Here is a 21,769-nt window from a genome sequence, read left to right as displayed (position 1 = left end):
CACTTCGCGTCCGCAGGGAGATCATGAGCGTGGGGATCAGGGCTAAGGTGCTGGCACCACGTCAGCAGAAGAGACCCTGGCATGGGAGGGTGGAGGTGGGTGTAAAGCCCCAGGTGCTTTGTCACTTTGCTTGCGGAGATCACGGGAGTGGGGTCCTGGGCCTCAGGGGCTGACAGCAGGTCAACAGAGGTGTCATTGACGTGGAGGTCTGGGCGGGGTGTCCCGAGTTGCTTTCTCACTTCCCTAAGGGAGAGTCATGTGGCTAGGGGGTAAGGCGCTGGCAGTAGGACACCACAGGTGACATTGGCATAGGAGGGTCCAGGCAGTGTGAAGCCCGAGGCGCTTTTTTCACTTTGCTTTCCGAGATCGTAGGGGTGGAGGCCTGGGCCTAAGGGGCTGGCAGCAGGTCAGCAGAGGGAGGATTTCCAGGTCAGTGGAGCGTCAGGGTACGGAGCATGATCACTGTGGGGACCAGTCACCCCAAACACAGAGGACACCTCCGAATCCCTAAGTACTGTCGTCAAAGAGGGCCCAGAGATATGCCGATTCTGGGTTTGAAGTGTCGACTGGAGAGAAGCAGAGGGGAGCGGGGCGCTGGGCTGCCAGGCCAAAATTCACATAATGATCCTGAATGTGAACTGAGAGCACATCTCAAACCCAGAACACAAGGTTCCCCTTGCCTGGCCCTGCCGTCACCCTGGTAACTCCAGGTAGGGTGGTATGGCTCTGTCCTAGGTACTCTCCATGCAGCTTTGCAGGGTTGTGAGGAGCCAGGCCAATCAGAGAGGTGCCCCGTGGGTCCCCAGACAGAGCACTGACGGCCCTCAGACCTGCAGAGGCGGCCTTGGTTAAGGCCAAGGTGGGGCATCTCCCTGCAGAGGTGCACACACCATCTCATTCTCCCTCCTCCAGGTACTGGCATCTCCTGCTCTGCCCACACCGGGGCCCGCTGTGCCTGACCTGTGTCATCATGCCTCGGGGTCAGAAGAGTAAACGCCTCCAGGGTGCAGATGAGACTGAGAGTCTCCGCGGTGATCAGGCCGCTGCAGCAGCAGCAGAAGAGTGCCCCACTTCTCCTGTTTCTGGGGGTTCTCCCCCAAGCTGCCCTGCTCCTGGCCCTTTCCAGGAACCTCAGGGAGCCTCAGCCGCTGGGCCTCCTGGGGCAGGTGTCTCATTCCCAAGATCTGACGAAGGGGCCCAGAGCCAAGCTGAGGCGGGCCCAAGCACCTCCCTTGTAGCACCGTCCCCTGGGTCGGCTCCCCCAGATCCTCTCACCAGGAAGGCACACATGCTGGTGCAGTTCCTGCTGGGGAAGTATAAAATGGGTGAGTGCATTACGCGGGCGGAAATGCTAAAGGCGGTCAAAAAGAAGTACAAGGAGCAGTTCTCTGAGATCCTCAGGAGAGCCTCTGAGCACATGGAGCTGGTCTTTGGCCTAGAGGTGAAGGAAGTCGACCCCGGCAATCACTTCTATGCCCTTACCACCATGCTGGATCTCCCCAGTGAGGGAAGTCTGACCAGTGACAGGAGTGTGCCCAAGACTGGTCTCCTGACGAACATCCTGGCCGTGATCTGCTTGAAGGGGAACCGCGCCACGGAGGAGGAGGTCTGGGAATCACTAGGCATGTTGGGGGTCTACGCTGGGAGGAGGCATGCCATCTTCGGGGAGCCCAAGAGGCTCATCATGAAAGATCTAGTGCAGCCCGAGTACCTGGAGTACCGCCAGGTGCCCGGCAGTGACCCTCCGCGCTACGAGTTCCTGTGGGGCCCAAGAGCCCACGCTGAGACCACCGAGATGAAAGTGCTGGAGATTATGGCCAGGCTCAAAGGGACCGTCCCAGCGCCTTCCCGAAGCTGTATGAGGAGGCTTTGAGAGATGAGGAGGAGCGAGCAGAGGTGAGAGCCGCAGCCAGGGCTGCCCGTGTTGCCAAGGCCAGTGCGCCTTCCAAGGCCACGTGGCACAGCTCCCCCCACGTGTAGTGAGGTCTGGGGCAGGCTTCTGCCCTCGGGGTGGAAGAGCGCAGCCTGCCTGCCAAATACCGGGCGGTTGAGGTCAGTTTAGTTTTAACAAAATGTTAATCTGCTTTTCCATTTTCCTCATGAGTAACTTCTGGGTAAAGACGGAAGGATAGATAGATGACAGATACTAGAGAGAGACGGAGATAGATCAACACATAGAAACATAGAACCATTTCAGATGTTATTTGTTTTAATAGAGGTTTAGAAGATTCAAAATATACGTACGAGAATGTCATGGCTGTCACATTTCTTGCTGTCTAACAGGTTTGAAGGTTTTAAGACAAATCGGGGTGAAGGACGGTTTACTTTTAACAAAGTGTTGATGTGCATTTCATGTGTCTTCACGACTCACTTCTAGGGAAATAGATTAGATGTAGGTATAGACAGATACGTAGTATTTTATCAACTGTGATGTCTTTTAACGAAGGTTTAGAATCGTCAAAATGTGAATATGTGAATGACATGGCTATCATATCTTTTCTATGTAAAGGGTTTGAAAGTTACCGTTTTGGAATTTGTAAGACAAATTGTGGTCGAGGTCAGTTTAATTTTAACACAATGTTAATCTGCTTTTCCGTTTTCCTCATGAGTAACCTCTAGGTAAAAACAGCAAGATAGATAAATAGACTGATACAGATATGTAGTATAGTTTTCAAATGTTGTTTCTTTTAGTAGAAGGTGTAGAACGTTCAGAACATAAATATGTGCATGCTATGGCTCTCACGTTTTTGCTGTTGAAAAGGTTTGAATGGTACAGTTTTGAAAGTTGTAAAACAAATTGAAAATATTCAATATTTTGTTCATGACCTAGATCAGATAACGTGGCAGTGAAACAGGATTTTCATGGAGATGTAAAAGAATCCAACGATGACATACTTGGGCTCCCGAAATGAAGGAAGGAAATGAAGAAACAAAAATTTCACTGTGTTCAATTATTGGATTGCCTTATTCCTTCCAGTCTTTATTTTTGTAATATTGAAACTACCTGGATTTGCTTAGCTTATTAAAGAAAGTTTGTTGCGGATCATTGCGTATTGTTTGATATGTACTGGATTTAAGAAACGGAAAACTCTGATGGGCTCTTACTATTTCGGGGATTCAAAATAAACATATAATAGCAGCTGATCATTAAAGACCCACTACGTCCCAATCCACGTCCCAAGTCGTCTGTAATACAGTATGTATATTCTAACCTGTGTACACGATAAAGGCTTCCCGGACTGCCTTTACAGATGAATAGCCTGCAAAAGTTCCACCTCCACAAAGCTGGTAAGTGACAGAGCTGGGACTAGATCCCTCTTTTGAATTTGTAGGAAGTTCACATTTTTCCAATCCTCCCAGCCTGAGTCTGACTATGTGTCTTTTCATTCACCATTTCCATCTCACAGCTCCAGGAATGCATCTCAGGGGACCAAAAGAAGGTCTCTGTACACAGAGCAGGGGACTAGAACATTATAGGTAGAGCAATAAGAATAGCGATACAAATGAGAAGGATGAATAGAGAAGAAAAGAAATAATAGTCAGTGACAGTATGATTCTGTACATATGCACAGCCAGTTAATCTCAAAACACTGGGGTCTCAAAAATCATCCTGGGCAGCCTCCCCCTGTAAAAGTACATCTTGCACTACAGAAGTCACGTGAGAGGCCAAGTCCGGAAGGAAGGAATCGGTCAGTCTGTTTTTTTCTCTGACAACCCGGCACCTCGTCTGGGGTCCCTGCATTTTGCCACAGCCTGCCCCTGTCACACCACTCCTGGCATGAGGACCCAGTCTCTGCCAGGTTTGCAGGAGGAAACTTCTCGATGTGGTAGGGATGTGACACTTCCCAGAAGGGAAGCACCACCTCCAGGGCACTGGGTTCCCTAGAGCCCCACCCCAGCTGTCCGCCCTCGAGAGACGAAAAGAGTTGTGGCCATTCGCGGCTCATCCTGACCTGTGTCTTGGAAGTCCCAGGAAGGCGATCCCCTAGGCCTGAGGGCTGTCCCTTCAGGTAAGCAGAGGATACAGTCCCCAGATGGGCTCACGGCCAAGGTGAAGACCCCGATGAACACAACAGAGGGGTCTGCACCTCGCCCTCCCTCGAGGTGTGGCCTGGCGGGCCCAGGCAAGGCCTGGCATGATGAGGGACCCCCTGACTTCTACTTGGAGGGATTCAAGGAGATGGGGCTTTGCTTTTCAGGGGGGCTGTCCAACTCAGCGGAGAGGGGCGTCCCAGCGCCAGGCAGCCAGCCAGGTAAAAATCCTGTGTTAGGGAGGAGGCGGCAAGCCACCCCAGAAGGGAGGGGAAGGCGCCAAGTTGCGCTTCCACAGTGGGCCCTGGACGGCCAGGTAGAGCGTTCAGAGTGAGGTTAGCCCTCTGTTTCTGCGGGAGGAGATGATCTGGGGGAACTGCAACTCTTGGACTAAAGGGGGAGCCCCATTCAGCCAAGGGGCTAACAGTGTCAAGGTAGTGACACTAAGTGACCAAGAGCGTACCCTTCCCAGAAATGAGGGGGCGACCTAGAGCCCTGTCCCACTGTTGTACTCGGAGACCTGGGCTCCCTGAGGTGACCGGTCACACCTCCCCCCAGGGCGTCTCCTGGAGGGGAGGGACCTCATCAAGGAGGACCTCAAGTCAGCAGAGGGAGGACTTCCTGGCTGTGCCGGGAGTCAAGGTGAGGGCCTTGAAGACTGAGGGGACCTGCTACCCGTTAACTGGGGGCAGCACAGATTCCTTCCACTGCTGTCAGCCTGGGGAGACCAGATGGGGCACACTTCCCTTCTTCACAGGGGGTCAGGCTATTGTCAGCCTTTGTAGGAGGGGAGAGCTACACGTCAAGATAGGGAGCACGCTGAGGGAGGCCTCAGGAGGGCACTGGCCCAGAGCAGAGGGGAGCCACCAAGACCCACCACCTTCCAGCCCTGCGAAGCCTGGGCAGGGCTAGTCGGATACGTCCCCACCTCACTTCCAGCCCCAGAGGCTCAATGAAGTGAAGGTGTTGGCCTGAATCTGGAGGTCTCTAGTGGCCCGAGGGAGAAATTCAGGTTCCGACCCGGTGAGAACTAAGGGGGCCGCCAACCTCAGAACAGTGAGGTCCCATAGAGAGAGTCTCACTATCGCCACTGAACTGATAGCCAGATGTGGGATCCTCCAGACTGCGGACCAACCAGCTCATAGCAGTGGGGGCCCCACAGAATCCTCCGACTGTCAGCCCTGGGAGGTTCCAGGAAGAGGCGCCCTCTGATCCCACTGAGCGGCAACTGAGGAGTAAGGGTCTCAGTCAGTGGGGTTGTCCCAGGTCAGCGGAGGGAGAAATTTTAACGCCCACACTTAGGAGTCAAACGCCGGACACTGAGTGAGAACCTTGAGTGCAAACACCCCACGTAAGGCCTGAACCTGCTTCCCACAGCTTTCTGTCTTGGGCCGTGGCCATGTGGGGAGACGCTCACTTTCTGCTGCTTTCTCCCTAGTGAGCTGGACGCACCGTGTCCGTCTCCTTCCTCCCCGTGCTGGCCTCACCTACTCTCCTGCCCACACTGGCGCCTGCTGTCCTGACCAGTGCCACCATGCCTAGGGGTCAGGAGAGTAAGCCCCGCGCTCAGGACAAATGTCCACGGGCCCAGAGTGAGACCCACGGGCCTGGGGGGTGTTCAGGTCACTTCAGCAGCAGGAGAAGAGTCCCCTCGCCCTTGTCTCCTATTTCTCGGGGTGCTCCCGGCTTCTGGCACTGCCCAGGACCCTCAGGGAGCCCCACTGACCACCACGGCGGCTGCAGGTGTTTCCTACACCAATTCGGATAAAGGTGCCAAGAGCCAAGACGAGGAAAGTAGAAGCACCTCCCAGGGCCCGGCCCCACTGAGAGCACCTTTTGCACAGATCCCGTAAGCGGGAATTCAGGACGGTGGGCGCACTCCCAGCATATAACACGAAAGAGACTACTGTGAAGGCAGCACTGCTGAAGATTGTCAAGAGAAAGCACCAGGCACACTTCCTGCAGATCCTCACGACAGCCGCTGACAGAATGAACAGGTCTGCGGCCTTGACAGGCAGCAAGTCAACCCCACGGAACCCTCCGGAGACCTACGTAGCCAATCGGACATCAGCAGAGACAAAAGTCTCAGGGGTGACGGAGACTCAACCGTGACCCGTCTCCTGATGAATCCCCAGGGCCTCATCTCCATGAAGGGCAACCGCGCCACCGATAGCACATCTGGGAAGAGGTGAATAGGATGGGCGTCTATGCGGCTAAGAAGCACCTCAGGTGTGGGGAGCCCTGGAAGCTCATTACAGAAGATGTGCTGCCGCCCGAGTACCGGGAGTCCCCCAGGTGCCCGGCAGTGATCCTCCACACTACGAGTTCCCCTGGGGCGCAAGAGCCCTCGCGGAGACCACCAGGACGAGCGTGCTGGAGATCAGGGACAAGATCAACGAGACCGTCCCCCGTGCCTTCCCAGAGCTGTATGAGGAGGCTTTGAGAGAGACGGCACAGAGAGCAGAGGTGAGAGCCGCAGCCAGGGCTGCCCATGTTGCCAAGGCCAGGGCGCCTTCCAAGGCCACCTCGCACAGCTCCCCCCACGTGTAGTGAGGTCTCGGGCTGGCTTTTCACCTCGGGCTGGAAGAGAGCAGCCAGCCTTCTAAGTAGTAGAGCAAAGGAGGCGCCAGCGGGACTGAAACACGTATCCTGTGTGGTTTTCTTCCTTGTTGAGATGAGCAGTTTTTAGGTCAATATTTTTTTTGTTAATGTTTCCCTTGCTAACAGATGGCTTGTTTTGCTTCAGAATCTAGGTTTATTATTGTCATGGACGTCACATTTATTATCAATCAGGTTGAAGACGAACACTTTAGTTATTCTAAACAAGTTGAAAACCTCCATGTCTTCTTGACACCGATTTACTGTACATCACGTGACCAAGGCCGTGTTGGGCCTTGGGGAACTGCCAGTCCTGGGGCGACGGTGTGATGGCGGAGAGCTCATTTGAAGCCAGGCTGCATGGGGGGCTGGATGAAGCTGTGGGAGTGGTGGGCGGGGGCCAGACCCTCAGAGAACGGGTCTCAGAGTTGAGAGACAAAGACTGGCATGGAAAGGACATCTTGACGGTTCCTTTGGGGTGTGGGAGAACGAGAGGAACCTCCACCCGGGGCCAGACTAGAAGGGGCCCTGTGCGCTTGCCCTGGGGCGGAGGATCACAGCGCACAAGCCAGGTGTTTTAGGCATCACATGTCCACAGAGTCTAGAAAGCAGACATCAATAAACCTCAAAAGATCAGGGGCTCACAAAATCAGTGGGCTCAGCCCCTACCCTTTGGAAAGCAGACCTATTAGAAGTGCAGTCGGATGAGAGGCTAAGTGTGGCCAGTGAAGAGAAGGAAGAGATCGCTGTGTTTTCTCTGATAACACAACCCCTGTCGTGGGCCCTCCTCTGCCTTTGCCGCACCTGCCCCGCCTCGCACCGCTCCTGGGGCACAACAAGGTCTCTGCTGGGTTTGCAGTGCGGAGACTAATCAAGAGCTTTCAAGGATGTACCATTGCCCAGGAAGCCTTTCAGAGGAGACAGGAGTCGAGAGGAAGACTCTGATGAATGAGGGCTGATGAGACACACCACTTGGTCACTGGAGAGAGACTGGCTTCCGTCTGCTCTCAGACCCACAAGGCCCGGACACGGCTGTCGGGCTGAGCATCCCCTCCCCTACTTGCAGGGTGGTCGGGGACATGCGAGCTGGGTTCCATGTGGGTGACCTTAAGTTGCAAGAAGGAGCAGTCCCGGGGCCCAGCGTTAGTCAGGTAAGGGTCCCGAGTGAGCATTGGGGGCACACTCCTACCCTGAACGGAGAGGCCCCAAGGAGCCTGAATCCTGCTGTCACCCCAGGAAGGGCGCAGGGAGGACGGCCTCATGCGGCACTCCCTGACCTTCCCGCTCTGGCACCCCAGGAAGGGAGCACCGTGGTCTGTGGCTCTGAGACCCAGGACACCACACGGACGGACGCATTCCAGCCCTGCTAACATTCAAGGGCAGAGCCCGGAGGGACAACAGGGTACCACAGACCCCAGGGCAGTGAGGTGGCACAGAGACTGCCCCAGCCACCAACCCTGGGATGCCTTGGGCACGGCTGTCAGACTGACTCGGAGAGAAGGGGGGCAGAATGGAGGGCCCTGGTCTCAGGGGAGGGTCCTCAGGGAAGCCAAGGAAGACGTCCCCGGCCCTGCCGGGAGCGGAGGGGAGGACCCTGAGTCAGGATGTAGGGAACCCTCCACGCTCAGAACTGACAGGACCACAGAGAGCCCTGGCCCTGCTGGCTGCCCCGGGATACCTGGGCACTGTTGACAGGATGTGACATACTCACTTCCTCCCGTGGTGTCACAAAGGGGTGAGAGACTTACTCTAAGGGGTGTGGCCCAAGGCCCGCAGGGGGAGGATCTCTAGGCTTTCCAGAGGCCGACCTGAAGACTGTGAGGACCAAGGGAACCACACACCTCACAGCAGGGGAAACACGACAGAATTCTCTTCCTTACCTGGCCTCAGGAGTCCCAGACAGGTATGGCCAGAGGCGGGGACCCTCACTTCCTCCTAGGGCTCTCAGGGTGGTGCTGGCCTTAGTCGGAGGGGTAGGCCTGAGGGCTGGGGAGGAAATCTGGGCCAGAACAGGGGTGGAAGCAACCACTGAGGGACCATCACCACTAAATCATAGGGATGACAAAGAATCTGGCCACATCCCTGGTTTTACCGGGCTCTCCCGCTGAAGCTCCCCCAACACTTATTTACATCAGGTCTGTGGCAGGTGAAATCCTTAGTTTGAAAGTGGAGCCACCATTCGACTAAAGGGGTGGCCATACCAGGCCCTATGTGGAGCCAAAGTAAGGGCCCTTATTGAGGACTGAGGACCCCAAAGTGACCGGGACAGAAAACTCCCCACTGGGGACCTGGACAGGGGTGACACCCTGAGGATCCCCTTCACTTTCTTCTCATGGGTTCCATGAACTGCACCAATGGAATGATGCCCGTGAACATGAAACGAGAGACTTCTCAAACGAAAAGACGGCCAGCCCCTGCTGTCCCGTCAGTATGCTAGAGTCAGAGCACACGGGATGCAGCCTGAAGGGGACAGGCCGATTAGAACAGGAGCCCTGTGGGCATTTCGAGCAGTGCCCTTGGGGAAAACTGCAAATGGAGTCTTCCTTAAAACCAGGCTGGTATTACAAGCCGAAAATGACACGAATCAGCGTCTCAGGGAGAAGCGGTCTTTGACGTGAGGGGTTGTCCTCAGGTCAGCACAGGAGTGGTGGACCCACACCCACAGGGAGTCAAGGGAAGATCCTGACAGGACTGCGGGGGGAGGGGGGGTGGCGGGGAGGGGCAGGGGGTGTCACCCATTACGGCCAGTCTTGGGCGGCCCCACGCATGGCTGCTTGGCCTGGGACCCTAAATATTTCCTACTGGGGGTTCTGAGCGCCGTGAGAGCCTCGGGCCGAGGCCAGCTGACTCGGGTGAGCAGCAGGAGAAGCCCCAGGACCTGCTCAGAGTCCAGAAAAGGCTCCTGAGCGCCATTCCTGCAGGCCTCTCTCCCACTCTGCAGTCCTCCCCCTTCCACACCCCCGCCCTACGATCCGCCCATACCCACGCACGTGAAGGGGCCCTGTCCAACTGCCACTGAGACAGGATGCCCAGAGAGAAGCCCTGTCTAAGAGTGAGGCCTTATCCCAGAGCTGCGGGCATAGGGTGAGCAGGAGGAGGCCCTCATCTTGTCTTAGTGTGAGGGTGCGAGGTGTCCTAAGGTACAGTGCGGGAACCTGCCCGACAACTCCAACCCTCTTCCCCCCTGAAAACAGGCAGCCACCCAGTGCCCTGCCCTGCCCCACCCCCACCCCCATTCCTGGGAGGCCTCAAAATGGCAGTTAGTGCCAAAGTCCTTCGCATACCCCCCGAGGTGTCAGAGAATAAAGGCCTCGGTTTGGAAGTGGTGGACTCTGGCTCAGCACAGCTGAGGGAGAAATCGCAGGCCCCAAAGAATGAAGGTCAGGCCTGAAGGGAGGAGTGAAGGGACCCCAGACCCAGGAACTGGGGCGACGCAGATCACCACCCGACATTGCATGGGAGGGTCCCAGCGAGTGCAAAGCCCCATGTGCTTTCTCACTTTGTGTCAGTACATCATGGGGGTGGGGGCCTGGGGCTGTGGTGCTGGCAGCAGGTCAGCACAGGGAGGATTTCCTGGTCAGTGGAGAGTCAGGGTATGGAGCACGATCACTGCGCGGACCACTCACCCCAAACACAGAGAGAGGACACCTCAGTATCCCTACCTACTGTCATTCAAGGAGGCCCAGGCATTTGTCAGGGAGAAGCGCCCCTTAATTTCCCCTCGGGGAATCACAGTGAGTGAAGGCTTTTGTCGGAGAGGTGCAGGCACAGTTCAGCAGAGGGAAGAATCTTAGATACACCCAGGCGTTCAAACAGGATTTGAGTGAGCCCGGGTGGGACCTCAACTCGTTCGTGCATCCTTCATTTGGGAGAAGCCAGGCAAATGCAGCCAGAGGAGGCGAAACTCTATTCTTCCTGTCGGCTCTTGGGTAGGTGCTGAAGTTAGTATGAGATAGGCCTGAAGCAGAGAGAGGAGACCCTGGCTCTAGCTGTGCCAGGGAAGGAGACTGAGTGAAGCCTGAGGGACCACCCACCACCCTGAACATGTGGTGAAGGTAAAGCCAACAGTCAGCAGGAAGGACGCCTCTCAATCCCTACCTGGGACCAGGTGAGCATTCTCAATGAGAACTGATGACTCCAAAAAGTGTAGGACAGAGAGGGCCCCAGAGAGACGTCAGTTTTGGGTGCACTCTCTACCAGAAGCACCATCTCTCTTCACTCTTGTGGCATGGAGGATTTAAGTGGCAACTTGAGAACCACAGCGGGGCGTGGGGGAGGGGCTTCTTGCCAATCATTCACATAATCATCCTGAATGTGAACTGAGAGCACTTCCCAAACCCAGGACAAAGGGGTTCCCCTTGACAGGCCCTGCTGTCGCCCCAGTAACATCTAGAAAGGGCTGTGTGGCTCTGTCCTAGGTACGCTCTAAGCTTCTCTACAGGGTTTTCAGCAGACAGGCTGATCAGAGAGGAACCCTGTGGGTTCCCAGAGCGCTGACGGCCCTCAGACCCTTAAAGAGGTGCCCTTGGTTAAGGCCAAGGTGGTATCTCCCCGCAAAGGTGCCACACCGTCTCGTTCTCCCTCCTCCAGGTACTGGCATCTCCTGCTCTGCCCACACCGGGGCCTGCTGTGCCTGACCTGTGTCAACATGCCTCGGCGACGGAAGGGTAAGGCCCGTGCCCGTAAGAAACACAACCAAACCCGTGCTGACTCCAAGAGTCACAAGAGAGTTCAGGAAGCTGCAGCTGTGGGAGACGAGTCCCCCTCCTGCTCTTCTGTTTTGGATGGTGATCCTCAAAGGCCATCAGCTACTGAGACAAGTAGCACTTACCAGGGGTCTTGGAGACCCTCGTCTACCACCATTACCTCTTCAGGTGCTTTAGACACAAGATCTGACAAAGGTGATAAAAGTCAAGATAAGGAACATTCGTGGTCTTCTGAGGTCCCATCTCCCGAGACCTCATGCAGTGATCTTCTAACCACGAAGTTGGATTTGTTGGAGCAATTTCTCCTGTGCAAGTATGAAATGCAAGAGCCCATTCTGAAGGAAGACATGCTGAAGATTGTGGGCGAAATTAACCCAGACCAATTTGCTGACCTCATCAAAACAGCCTCTGATCATATTGAGGCCGTCTTTGCAGTTGATTTGAAGGAAGTCGACTCAAGCAACCACGCATATGACCTCGTCAGCAAACTGAACCTCCCCAATAATGGGAGGGTGTATGCTGGCAACGGGTTACCAAAGACCGGTCTCCTCATGAGTATCCTGGGCGTGATTTTCATGAAGGGCAACTCTGCCACTGAGGAAGACATTTGGAAATTCCTGAACATAATGGAAGTATACGCTGGAAGGGAGCACCGCATCTACGGGGAGCCCTGGAAGCTTATTAACACAGATCTGGTGCAGCTACAGTACCTAGAATACCGCCAGGTACCTGACAGCGATCCGGCACGCTATGAGTTTCTGTGGGGCCCAAGAGCTCGCGCTGAAACAAGCAAGATGCAAGTCCTACAATTCTTGGCCAAGGGTGGTGATACAGGCCCTAGTGCTTTCTCACCCTGGTATGAAGAGGCTTTGAGAGATGAAGAGAGAACACGAGCTACAGAGTCGGTCAGGGCTGCCACTGGTGCCACAGCCAGACATGATATCACGGCCCTGGCTGCTCTCACCCCTAGTGATGTCTGAGGAATTTTTTATCATGAAGATAAAAATTTAAAAAAATTACATCACAAGAGGGACTTCAGTGGAAATGTGAAAGAATCCCACAATAAAACTTTTCGGAAAATGGAATAGAAAAAATAATAAAACGTCATAAAAGTTTCATTTTGGTGACTCCTTTCGGTCTTTTGTTTTGTAAAATTGATTTATATCTTGATATGCTTAGCGTATCAAAGAATGTAGGAGATAGTAAATCTTAACAAGTTAGACCAGACCTCTCACTCACTCTCTCCTCTATTCCCAAAACATAATTGAGCATCTGCGCTTTGGAAGGCTCTGTGCTAGTACTGGGGTTGCAGAGATAAAGACGCAGCCTCTGCCCATAGAACTTTGGAAGCTTGGAGCTTCAGTCATGTGAGGAAGATGTTGACATCCCCTCTATGACTTACAGGAAAGGGAAAAGGATGAGTGAGACGGGAGGGGTTCCAGGTGAAAGCACTCAAGCATATAACCCCTGCGGCAAGGCAGTTTAAGTTTTGGAAGCTACAAGTCAGTCCCCACAATACACTTTTACACTAAACTACACGGTGGACTGTATGAGGCTATGGGACTGGTGAGCAGAGGCCAGATCCTCAGATGAGGTGTCTGAGTTGAGAGAAAATGACTGGAAAACTGCACTGTGGGGAAAGGTCCAAAATTAAGGCCCAATGATATGGGCGGCCTGGACATTTGGTGAAACCAGCAGGGTCTCACGTCCCCTAAATGCACGTTCCTCTCCACAGTCTTCATTTGCACATAAGGTCCCCTAACAAACAACCAGCTTTATAAGGGGACAAGGCATAGATCTTGCTCATTCCTAAGCAGCAGTCATCCGTTCCCTACCAGCCTGCAGAATTTTGCAGACAATCTGATTATACGTTGCCATGGGAACTAGGGGTTAGCTCACCCTCTTGATACCAAAGACGCCCCCTCCCAAAGACACTGTCTCTTCACTGTGTTCCCGAGTGCAACCCCCGTGTGGCACAGTGGGGCACGCGGTGTCCTCCCCGTCCTGCGAGTACACATGGTTAATAAATGGCTGTCTATCTCATCTCTGCAGTGTCCAGTGTTGTGTGTGTGGACACTCCATGACCATAGTGCGGAAATCCCTTCCTCACCTCATGGGGTAAACCAAAGGCCATAAAACATGCTCTTGTGAATTGCATTGCGATGGTAGATAACCCAGCAAGAAATGTCCACTTGGGGCAGTGTAGTAGTTATCTCGGGCTGCCATAACAAAATACCCCAGACTGGGTGGCTTAACCAACCAAAATTCATTTTCTCACTGTTCTGGAGGCTGGAAGTCCAAGGTCGAGAACTGGCAGGGTTAGTTCCCTCTGAGGCCTCTCTCCTTGGCTTGTAGACAACTACCCTCTTCACGTGGCTGTCTCATTGTGTGAGTGTGTCCCTGGTGTCACCTTGTGTGTCGTCATCTCTTCTTATAAGGACACCACTCAGACTGCATTATGGCCCACCCTAATGTCCCCTTTTTAACTTAACCATCCTTTGAAGACCTGATTGGCAACTACAGTGCCTTTCTGAGATACGGAGGGTTATGACTTCAACAAGAATTTTGGGGGACACAATGGTCTCTCTTGTTTCATAGATCCACACATAAAGATGTAATGTGTCCAGTTGGAATACTTCACAACTACACCCCTGAAGACTCATCATCATTTCCAGGTTGACCTGATATAGACCACGAGGTTGGAATTTTGAGGGGATGCTGTAATTGAATCAAGTATGTAAGGATCTTGGGAGGGGACACGTTTTGCATAAGGTAGGGACACGAAACAACGGGGCCTAAAGGGCAGGCTGCGGTAGACAGAATTGTACTGGGCACACATGATCCTTACCTACTGGTGATTATACCTTTGTGTATTCCTATCCTCAAGTGCAGGTAGGGCCTGTGGCTTGATTCTAAGGAATAGATTGCGACAAAGGTGCTGGGATGTCCAGCAATTGCATTACATTGCACGTCAAAAGCGTGCGCTCACTATCCTGCTTGTCTTCAAGGAGAAATCTTCCATGTTTTGAATAGCTTATGGAGAGGGCAATGTGGCATGAAATTGCAGGTTCTGTGTATTGTTTGTCTTTTCTTTTTTATCAAAGTTTATTGGGGTGACAATCGTCAGTAAAGGTACATAGGTTTCAGGTATACAGGTATTCTGTAATACATCATCTCTATATCATGTTGTGGGTTCACCACCCAAAGTCACTCCTCCTTCCCTCACCATATACTTGATCGTTTAGATAAGGAATTTTTCCTCTAAGCAACAAACAGGAAACAAACACTAACTCCTATAGACAAAAGGAAAGGAATTCTGCCCCAGACACTGAGTGAGCTGGAAAGTGGATTTTTCGTGGTCACTTCCAGCTGTCAGTCCAGCACGGAATGAGCGTCAACTGTCATGCCCATGCTCCCAACAAGAAATAAGCGGAACATACTGAAAACGGAGCCATCTTCTTAGCTCCATCAGAGAACTGAGGTCACAAGGCAATGCTGCCCCCCAAAATGAAGAGATTGAGTGGGAGATACAGAGAATCAAAGCTCTTTGGAGCAGAAGTCCAACAGCAGAAACCACTGCTAGAGCCAATAACAGGATAAGAAAACCAGTATATTTGCCAAATTGCTGGAGGCTCAGTGTAGACTAGCTTGAGATGTAAAAACTCCAGGCAGGTCCAGTTTAACAGGGACTCGTAAACTTTTGTGAGTTTCACCTCCAGGAGCCCTACGAGGTCCTCACCTTTGTACTTTCAGCAGGGGGAAGGAAAAAGTAGCCATTTTGAAAAATGCCTAAAGCAACCTGTTCTTTATAAAAAGGCCCGTTTAAAGACAAACTATTTATCAGAACCTAACTGACTAGGGTTTCACCAGAGCCTAAACAATCTGGGGGAGACGAAATGCCCAACTATAAGGCCTCTCGACTTCCTTTACCTAAGGGGTGAAAAAACTGAAAAGCACTTGTGAAATCATAGCCCAGAGGAACAGGTCCACTAAACATCTGACATCTAGTCATCCGATCATACAATATCACCACTCACCCCACACCTCACGACCACATCAGCAAAGCTCCTGTATAATAACAAAGGATTACAAGGGAAACGCCTGCACATCTCAGACCCTATTTAAGAAGAACAAGGGAGATGAAAAGAAGGACACCTCAGGAAATTTAGCTTCTGATACCTACAGCTCCATCAGATAGTAACAGCCTGAGTCTGGGCCAGAAAAACACAACCTCACACAAAAGACCTACTTACCCCCGTTCCTTTGACCCAGTACGTTATGTCTGACTTTGAACAAAAAATTAAAAGGCAAAATAAAAGACAAGAAACACAGTTTGCAGAGACAGATCAGGCATCAGATTCAGGATCAGATATGGCCCACATCCTAGAATTATCGTGCAAGTAATTTAAAATAACAATGATTAATATGCTAAGGGCTACAGCGGAAAAAGTGAACAACAGGCAAGAATAGGTAGGGAATGTAAGTAGAGAGATGTCAACTCTAAGAAAGAATCAAAAACCAATACTGGAAATAAAAAAGAGAAATGAAGAAAGTCTTTGATGGGCGCACCAGTGGACTGAACATGGCTGAGGAAAAAACACCGGGAACTTGAGAAGTTGTCGATAAAACTTTCAACTGAAATGCAAAGAAAAAAAAGAAAAAGAACAAAAAGGACAGGAGAATACCCAAGAACTATTGTCTTCTCTCTTTGAGAGGGAACGGCCCCCTTTTGAATGACAAAAGGTGTGTGTAACATTTGAGTGGTAGCAACACTAGAAGGAGGAGAAAGAAACAAAGAAACAGAAGAAATGCATAAAGTAATAATGACTGAGGTTTTCCCAAAATTAATGACAAACACGAAACCACACATCCGGGGAGTTCGGAGAATTCCAAACAGTATAAATACCAAGAAACCTATACCTAGAAATACCACATTCAACTGGAGAAAACTAAATAAAAAGAGAATTTCTTGAAAAAAGCCAGAGAGGGAGGCACCTTCCCTACACAGAATCAAGGATATGAATTACATTGGCCATCGCCTCAAAAACTATGCACGTAAGAAGAGAGTTGAATTCAAGCTTTAAAGTGTTGGAAGTAAAAAAGCACCAACCTGAAATTCTGCATCCAGGTGAAATTATCCTTCGAAGTGAAGGACAATGAAAGATTTTCTCAGACAAATAAAAACTGGGGTAATTCGTTACTAGAACCGCTTTGAAAAAAATGTTAAACTAAGTTTCTCAGAGAGAAGGAAAATGATAAAGGCCAGCAACTCAGGTCTACATAAAGACAGGAAGAGTGTTAGAGAGGGTATAAATGAAGATAAAATACGTTACTTTTGCTTATTTGATCTAACAGATAACAAACAGTTTACAATAATAACAGCAGCAACGTACTCGGTAATTATACCTCATGAATAAGTGAAATGAATGACAGCAATACGAGTATCATAGGGAACAGGACTTGGTAGTGCACTGTTAGAACGTGGACTTGGATTAGTTATAAATGTGTAAACTTCAAACTCTAGGGCATCCACTGCAGTAAGTAAAGAAATTAGTACAATTGATACGCTAAACAGGACAGAAAATGGAATAATGTAAAATGCTCAATTAAAACCCGGGAAGGTAGCAAAAGACTGGGAGACAGAAAAGAAACGAAGAACAAGGGTGACAAATAGAAAACAGTAACTAATATGGTAGATATGAATCCAACTATACCAATCATTAATTGAAAAGTCAGTAGTCCTAATACACTAATTAAAGGACAGAAATTGTCAGAGATTAGAAAAAGAAGAACAAGACCATATTACATATTGCCTGCAACGAGCCCACCTTAAAATAAAGATACAGGTAAAGTAAAGGGATGCAAAACGATATACCATTCTGACACAAATGAAAGAAAACTGGAGTAGCCATATTTATTTCAGACACAGCAGAATCCAGAGCCAGAGAACACTATAAATAAGTATTACCGATATTTCAAGATGACAAACAGTGGACAAGGATAAAGTTCTACCTAAAGAAGAATTTCAAGTTATAAACTCAAAGGAATTTTAGAATTAGAGAATTAACATCCTGCAGTCTCTAATGTATTTACGGATAAAAGTGATGACTGCCAACATCACCAAAAAGAGACAGTAGACACGCATTTCCTAACTAAGTGCACATTGTTACCTCTTTGGTTATTGGTGCCTGCCAATAACCAAACAAAGACCTAAAGCTTAATGTGCACAAGATCCTACTTATAAAAATTGAGGATTGTTAATGATGCATGTCAGGTAATTGGGTTCACTATTCTATTCTCCATACTGTTGTGTATGTTTGAGAATTTCTATAATAAGAAGATTTTATTTAAATATCATATCTTTAATATGAAAATTGAAGTAAAATGGAGCATTTTTAGCAAATTGTAAATAATTAAATAGATCCACAGAGAAACAGAAATCTTCAATCCACATGATACCAACAGAAACTACAGTCCAACCCTAGGCAACATTTTACACCTCCAAGACCACCCTGGTTTGGGTACTTGTTAACACCAGATAGCAAAAGAAAAACTAATCATCGATTCATGCAAACTCTTCTAAATCATACAAAACGATAGGGAATTAGTCAACCGTTTTAACAGGCTACCTCTACTTCATACAAACACCAGGCGCGATCCCTCAATAAAACAATACTTAGGCCCAACCTAGTCACATAGGGACAGATATTCTAAATAAATACAGAGTATTTCCAACATAGCAGTTAATTAACATCAGAAAACACTGTCAACTGGAAATCACTACATTAGCACAAAAAGGGGGAACCACGCGACCATGTGCAAGGGCAAAGCAAAAGTCTCTGAGGTTAAAGGAAAAGAGAGAATCTTAAAAGCAGCAAGAGAAAAGCAGAGAGTCAAGTACAAGGGAGCTCGCATCCAAGAGACTGTCAGGTGATTTCTCACCAGAAGCTTGCAGGCCAGAAGGAATTAGCAGGAAATAGTCAAAGTGATGAAAAACAGGGACACAACCAAGACTACTCTACCCAGCAAGGCTGTCATTTAGATCGAAGGATAGATAAAGAGCTTCCCGGACAAGCAAAAGAAAAAGCAGTTTATCACCACCAAATCACTGTTACAAGAAATGTCAGAGGCGTCTTTAAGAAGAAGAAAAACAGGTAAAAAAATATGAATAATAAAATGGCAGTAGCTATATGTCTATCAAAAATTAGTTTCAATATAAATCGATTAAATGCTCCAATCAAAACACATAGTGGGGCTGAATGGACATGAAAACAAGACCCTTACGTATGCTGCCTACAAGAGACACACTTCAGATCGCAAGACACATGCTGACAAAAAGTAAAGGGATGGAAAAAGATACTTCATGAAAATGGAAACAAACAAACAAACAAACGGAAAAAAAGCTGGGGTACCCATACTTATACTAGACAAAATAGACTTTAAAACAAAGGCTATTACAAGAGACAAAAAGGACCTATTAATTTCACTTCTGGGTATTTATCCAAAGAACCCTAAAACACTATTTCCAAAAGACATCCATCCGTATGTTCACTGCAGTGTTATTTACAAGAGTGAAGATATGGAAGCAAACCAAGTGTCCATCAACAGATAAAGAAGAAGTCGTACATCTTACATACAATGGAACATTACGGAACCACTAAAAAAAAGAATGAAATCTTGCTGTCTGCAACAACATAGATGGACCTACATACAGGGTATTGTGCCAACTGAAATAAGTCAGAGAAAGACAAATACGATATGATTTCACTTACATGTGGAATCTAAAAAACAAAATAAACAAACAAAACAGAAACAAGCTCATACATACAGAGAACGTTTTGATGGGGGACGATGGATGAGATTAAGAGGTACAAATTCGTAGTTACAAAATAGTCATGGCATACAGAATATAGACAAGACCATACGGAATATAGACAAGAAGTAAGATTGTGATCACTATGTATGGTGTCGGATGGGTACGAGATTTATCAGGGTGATCGCCTCGTAAGCTACATAAGTGTGTGATCACTATGTTGTACACACGAAACTAATATAATAATATTGCATGTCAACTGTAATTGAGAAATAAAAAAAATTGTTAAAAAAGAAAAAGCATTTGACAAAAATTCACACCAGTTCGAGATAATAACTTTTAGCAGTAGCAGAGAATTTCCATTCTGTGAAATCTACTATGAACATACTCAATGTGAAACAATACAAGCATACCCAATAGAGTCATGAAGATGACAAAGATATATGGTATGAAAAACACTGTTTACAATTGGATGAAAATACATACCCAGTACAAAACTATTATACAAGAATACAAACACCAAAATAGATAAGAAGTAAGAATAGTGAAAAGAAAGAGATAATGATAGTAACAATATGATCTCCTTATTAAAAACCTAAAACTTGTTGCAGGAAGTATTCAGATATATAGGAAACTTGGAAAAGCTGACGTACCAAAGATCACTACAGCAAATTCAGGAATCTGGCCAAACGAGATCACAAATTACAACATGTAACGGAAAATATGCCATTCAAAACAACAATAATACACAAAACATACCTAATAGAAAACCAAACAGAAATGTACAAGTTCTTCATGAGCACCTATAAAAACGTACTGATAGGCTTATGAAAAAGAAGTCTGAGAGCAGTATACTATATTTATTGACAGGAAGGAGAATATTGTCCATAGGTCAATACTCCTTAACGTAGTCACAGACTTACTGCCTAACCTATAACTGGAAAGGTGACAAACTCAGGCTGCTGTTTCCCATACTCCAAATCGACCCTGGAAAAATTAAGGAATAACAAAAACAATATTAACAACAATAGTAAAACAAAAAACATGACAACCCCTGGGTACACAAGGTCAGTGTTTAACTAGAACCTCTGTGTGGGCAGGTAGGAGAGTGCTCTGAAGCTGAGACTATTCTATAGCAGGAAATAACGTCAGATTGAGAGGACTGGTTGAAGGAAAGATTTTAAAGATCAAACCTGAATCGTCCACTCAGGGGAACAGAATATTGTAAAAAAAAAAAAAAAAAAAAAAAAAAATAGTAAAAAAGTAATGAGAAACCGCTGAGAGGCACTAGGTTTATACTGAATTAGTAATTGTGTGGGGCAGCTGGCAGCTTGCCATGAAGTAGAGACTGGCCTGTAGAAGACAGGGATGGTTGGAGGAAAGTTTGTCAAGTTTGGGCCTTGTTTCTTCCCGAGTGCCCCGGGACAATGAATTTCGAATGTTTCCCTGAAAGAACCCGAGGCAGTACCTCATAGCCGGGTGCCGGGGCCATGGGGTAACATCAGGATGAAAGTTTGAATTGTTTGGGGCAGTGTGAGTCCAGAGATTGTACAGTGACCATCTGAAACTTTGTTAGTAGATGAGGACTGTGCTTTTGAAATGATCACCTTAATACCATCTCAGGCTTGGATTAAACTAGAATAGCAACTATCACACTGGTTGCACATGACGACAGAGGACAGAAATTCGTTCCAGAAACGTGCAGCGATCAACACTGATGTCAGCCAACAGAGGCCCCAGGCAGAGCTATCAGGCTACTGGGCACCCCACTTTCTCCATGTGATTCTAGAGGGACTTAGTACAGGAAGGATTTAAGTTAGACAAGGGATGACTTACAGGCCTGCTATGATACAATACAGTGCAAGTTCATTACCTCAGAATACTGGAGCCCCCAGGATTCTCACACCCTGCAGCCATCTCTGGGAGCCCTCAGGCAGGAATGGCCAGGTGGGGTGTACCAGCACACGTATCAGGAGTCTCAGGCAAGGCAGTTGCAGTCTTTGATGTGAGAGGTTGGCCTCAGGTAGACACAGAGGAGGTGGCCCAGCAGCTACAAGGAGTCAAGGGAAGACAGAGAGGACAGCGGGGGGTGTCACCCATTACTGCCAGTCTTGGGCGGCCCCACGCAAGGCCGCTTGGCTCACGACCCTAAATATTTCCTACTGGGGGTTCTGAGCGCCCTGAGAGCCTCGGGCCGAGGCCAGCTGACTCGGGTGAGCAGCAGGAGAAGCCCCAGGACCTGCTCAGAGTCCAGAAAAGGCTCCTGAGTGCCAGTCCTGCGGGCCTCTCCCCCAGCCCCCAACCCCCTCCCGTGCACCCGCCCCGCCCAGACCCACGCCAGGACGCGGCCCCGCCCCACTGCCAGGGAGCCAGGCTGCCCAGAGGGCGGCCCGTCCCCTAGCTGCGGGCTCAGGTGAGCAGAAAAGAGGAGGCCCACGGCTCGTGTTGCGGGCGTCGAGGTGCCAGGTGTCCCAGGTACAGTGCGGGGACCTGCCCCGACAGTCCAAGCCCCTGCCCCTGGAAACAGGCAGCCCCCCAGGGCCCTGCCCCGCCCCACCCCCCACCCCCATCCCGGGAGGCCTCAAATGGCTGCGAGCCCCGAGGCCTCGCGGACCCCGCG

At 49.5% G+C, this 21,769-nt stretch overlaps 2 protein-coding genes across 2 annotated transcripts; both read left to right on the top strand.

The window, feature by feature from the left end:
• The first annotated feature begins 970 nt into the window (after positions 1-970).
• On the top strand, positions 971-1,980 carry LOC117020174 (melanoma-associated antigen B1-like). The gene is given in 2 exon segments (XM_033102441.1): positions 971-1,832; positions 1,835-1,980. Coding segments are annotated over 2 exon segments (1,008 nt in total).
• A 4,249-nt stretch (positions 1,981-6,229) lies between these two features.
• Positions 6,230-12,316, top strand: LOC117020165 (melanoma-associated antigen B5-like). The gene is made up of 3 exons (XM_033102430.1): positions 6,230-6,327; positions 6,375-6,498; positions 11,120-12,316. The coding sequence occupies exons 1-3, from the start codon at positions 6,230-6,232 to the stop codon at positions 12,314-12,316; spliced, it is 1,419 nt and encodes a 472-aa protein (XP_032958321.1).
• The last annotated feature ends 9,453 nt before the right edge of the window (positions 12,317-21,769 follow it).

Source organism: Rhinolophus ferrumequinum, chromosome X (assembly GCF_004115265.2).
Source record: "Rhinolophus ferrumequinum isolate MPI-CBG mRhiFer1 chromosome X, mRhiFer1_v1.p, whole genome shotgun sequence".
Lineage (NCBI taxonomy): Eukaryota > Metazoa > Chordata > Mammalia > Chiroptera > Rhinolophidae > Rhinolophus > Rhinolophus ferrumequinum.
This window is presented reverse-complemented; position numbering and strand designations above follow the sequence as displayed.